This window comes from Daucus carota, chromosome 5 (genome assembly GCF_001625215.2).
Source record: "Daucus carota subsp. sativus chromosome 5, DH1 v3.0, whole genome shotgun sequence".
Lineage (NCBI taxonomy): Eukaryota > Viridiplantae > Streptophyta > Magnoliopsida > Apiales > Apiaceae > Daucus > Daucus carota.
In genome coordinates, this window is record NC_030385.2 from 38,771,588 (window position 1) to 38,774,395 (window position 2,808).

General features: G+C 35.0%; 1 protein-coding gene across 1 annotated transcript; it reads right to left on the reverse strand.

The window, feature by feature from the left end:
• Positions 1 to 301: 301 nt before the first annotated feature.
• LOC108220498 (protein S40-4) lies at positions 302 to 1,165 on the reverse strand. Its single transcript, XM_017394283.1, has one exon. The coding sequence runs from the start codon at positions 1,037 to 1,039 to the stop codon at positions 560 to 562; it is 480 nt and encodes a 159-aa protein (XP_017249772.1). The 5' UTR covers positions 1,040 to 1,165; the 3' UTR covers positions 302 to 559.
• Between the last annotated feature and the right edge of the window lie 1,643 nt (positions 1,166 to 2,808).

Here is a 2,808-nt window from a genome sequence, read left to right on the forward strand (position 1 = left end):
GTTTAAAACCACAACTTTCTCCACTCACTAAAGCTTCACACACTTTATGTCAACATGATGTTACCATTTCCCATTTCCAACCAACCACTTCCCATCTCTCTAAAGAAAAAAGAAAAACCAACCACTTTCCTAAAGCTCAATGCAATTAAGTTTTACACAAACACCTACTACTATACATTTGTTACATGCAAATTACAGCATACCGTGCACAAAATTCTCGTATCGAAACGATGTCTCAGATTCTCGTATCGAAACGATGTCTCAGTGACTCGAAATCGGAATATAACAAGATACAAAACAATTAGAAAAATTTCAGAAAAATGACATTTCCGGTGAACAGTTAAAATTACATCCCTAAAAATTGTTCAACGAAGAACAATAACATACCAAAATCAAATTACCATCCGATGAACAAAACTATAAAATTTTCTTTGTCTTCCTATAGCACATTTTCTCTCCCAATTAAACCGAGTCTCATCAATTACATGATAACACATACATATAAAACTCTCATCCATATCCAATTATCCATACATATCTATAGAATAAAGTTATATAATTAGTCTTGAAATCCAGTTTTCTCCCAAATTGCATTCCTCACCCTACTCAAATCCCTGCCTTTCAGCGTCCTCCCTATGCCTTCGTGCACCGAGAATGACGCAACTCTAGTTCGCGCAAACTGCCTCGCGAGATACTCGTGCGGCGGCACGCGATCTTCTTCGTCTTCGTCCTCGAAATCATCGTCCACTTCGTCGGTCCTGCGGTTATATTCCTCTTTAAGTATCATTGACCAGTCCGGCACGTTGACCGGAAGCGACCTCGCCGTCGCTCCGGCGCCGGCGGCGATGAACTCCGATTTTTTCGGAGCAGAGTTTTTGCGGATCGCCGAGCGGCGGAACTCCGGCGACTTAGGACGGCCGGCGTTCCAGATGTCGGCCTCGTCGAGCTCGTAGAGCGAGTCGGACTGGATCGGGGAGTGTAAGTCGGTGGGGAGGAAGCGGTAGTTTGAGCGAGACGAGTAGGTCTTCGAAGCCGCCATTGATGAGATTTGAAGCTTTCTCTCTCTAGAAACTGGACTGCTTTCTCTCTCTAGATTGGGAGAGCGGTTGTTGTGTTTATGAATATGTGTGTATAGGTTATGTGTTTGGGTAATTGAAATGAAAGTGTTTTGATCGGGTTTTATAAGGATGAGTTTGTACTGGATAAGGTTTGGGTTATCTCTCCATAATTGTTCTCTTTTTTCTTTATTATTTTTTATATAGTCAGGATGTGAAATTATCAAATTACCCATGATATAGGATATGCTTGCCCGGTTTTGGTGTATCCGTTTTATCTGATTCTGGATAAGATTTCTTTCGATAAGTAATAAATTCAACTGATTTTCTCAAGTGTCCGAAATTTCATATATCGAGTTAAAGTAAGAAAATCATACAACACAAATTAACATTTTTACGTAAAAGATTAAATATCCGTAAAGCTAAAAAATGACATAATGAATGAAAATAATTGATTTTTTAAATTTATGTGTAGGGGAGTCAGATTTAGTATGAAAGTGATTATTGGACCGTTTGGATTATTTTTAAAAAAATGATTTTTTTACTTAAATTAAAAAAGTAAATATAAATGTGAAGCAAATTAAGATATATCAGCGCTATAAATTAAAATTTATAATATAACATTACTTTCGCCATCATTCCATTATTTATGAGTATTTTAAAATGTTGATTCCCACTGCTGTTTTTCAAAAAAATTATCATTATTTTATATTATTTCATCTGTCTAGATCTTAATGCTCGCATCAAGTGTTAGATATAATTTCACATTTTTACTTGCCTGACATAAAATACTTTAATTATAGAGAATTTTCCAATAAAAGATCAATACAGCAAAACACGAGTTACCATAAGTAAATGGTTTCCCAAAAAATAATAAATTATTGGAAATGAATCAAAAACATTCGTTCATATTTTCTTTCAGAAAAATGATGAGAAGTATGATAAAAATTAATGTGTTTCGACGAAGTCCAGGATTTAAAAATATTAGGATATCTGGATATCAAAGCTTGATAATGAATATCCATTTTTATTATTGTGACGGATAATTATTTTAAACGTTTCTTTTTATCCAGATGTATCTTTATTATTTGTAAACATTTTCTGTTATTAAACCTTTTTAATTAAATTATGCTAAATTGTGGGCGAATGCATTATCTACATTATTGACGAGTTTCGAAGTGGTAACTAAAATTTAATATAAAAACAATCTAGTTATAAAATCTAACTATATGTGTTTTGAGTAGTTGGATTTTTATTCATATATATATATATATAAATTTTTAGTAGTAATATAGTAGTATTATATTTTGATTGCTGCAGCAATCCTCGGTGTCAATTTTGGAGAAGAGGGGCATAAGCATAACTAATCCCCCTGGTTTCTGAACACTCTGGTCCCGTTTTGATAAGTTCAAGAATCACACATACAAACAGACACCTGTATGATCATCGTCGGGACATGTGGCGCAAGGATGTACCATGATCGCACGTGAACATGGACCCCGCCCATTTTGTATCATAGCTCGTGATGCCTTCTTCTCTTCTGCCAGTTGGTATGTATGTAATGTAAGTATGTGTATCTCTCACCTCCTTCCTCCTGTCACCTCAACTGCGACACCACACTTTTTTTTCTCATTATTTCTTTATTTTTTTCTTTTCTTTTCTAATCCCACGCACTTAAACTTCCAACGGGCACAATTCTTCTCTCCATGATAAACTTATCGATTTTTTTTAGTGTATATCGACCATACTTGAT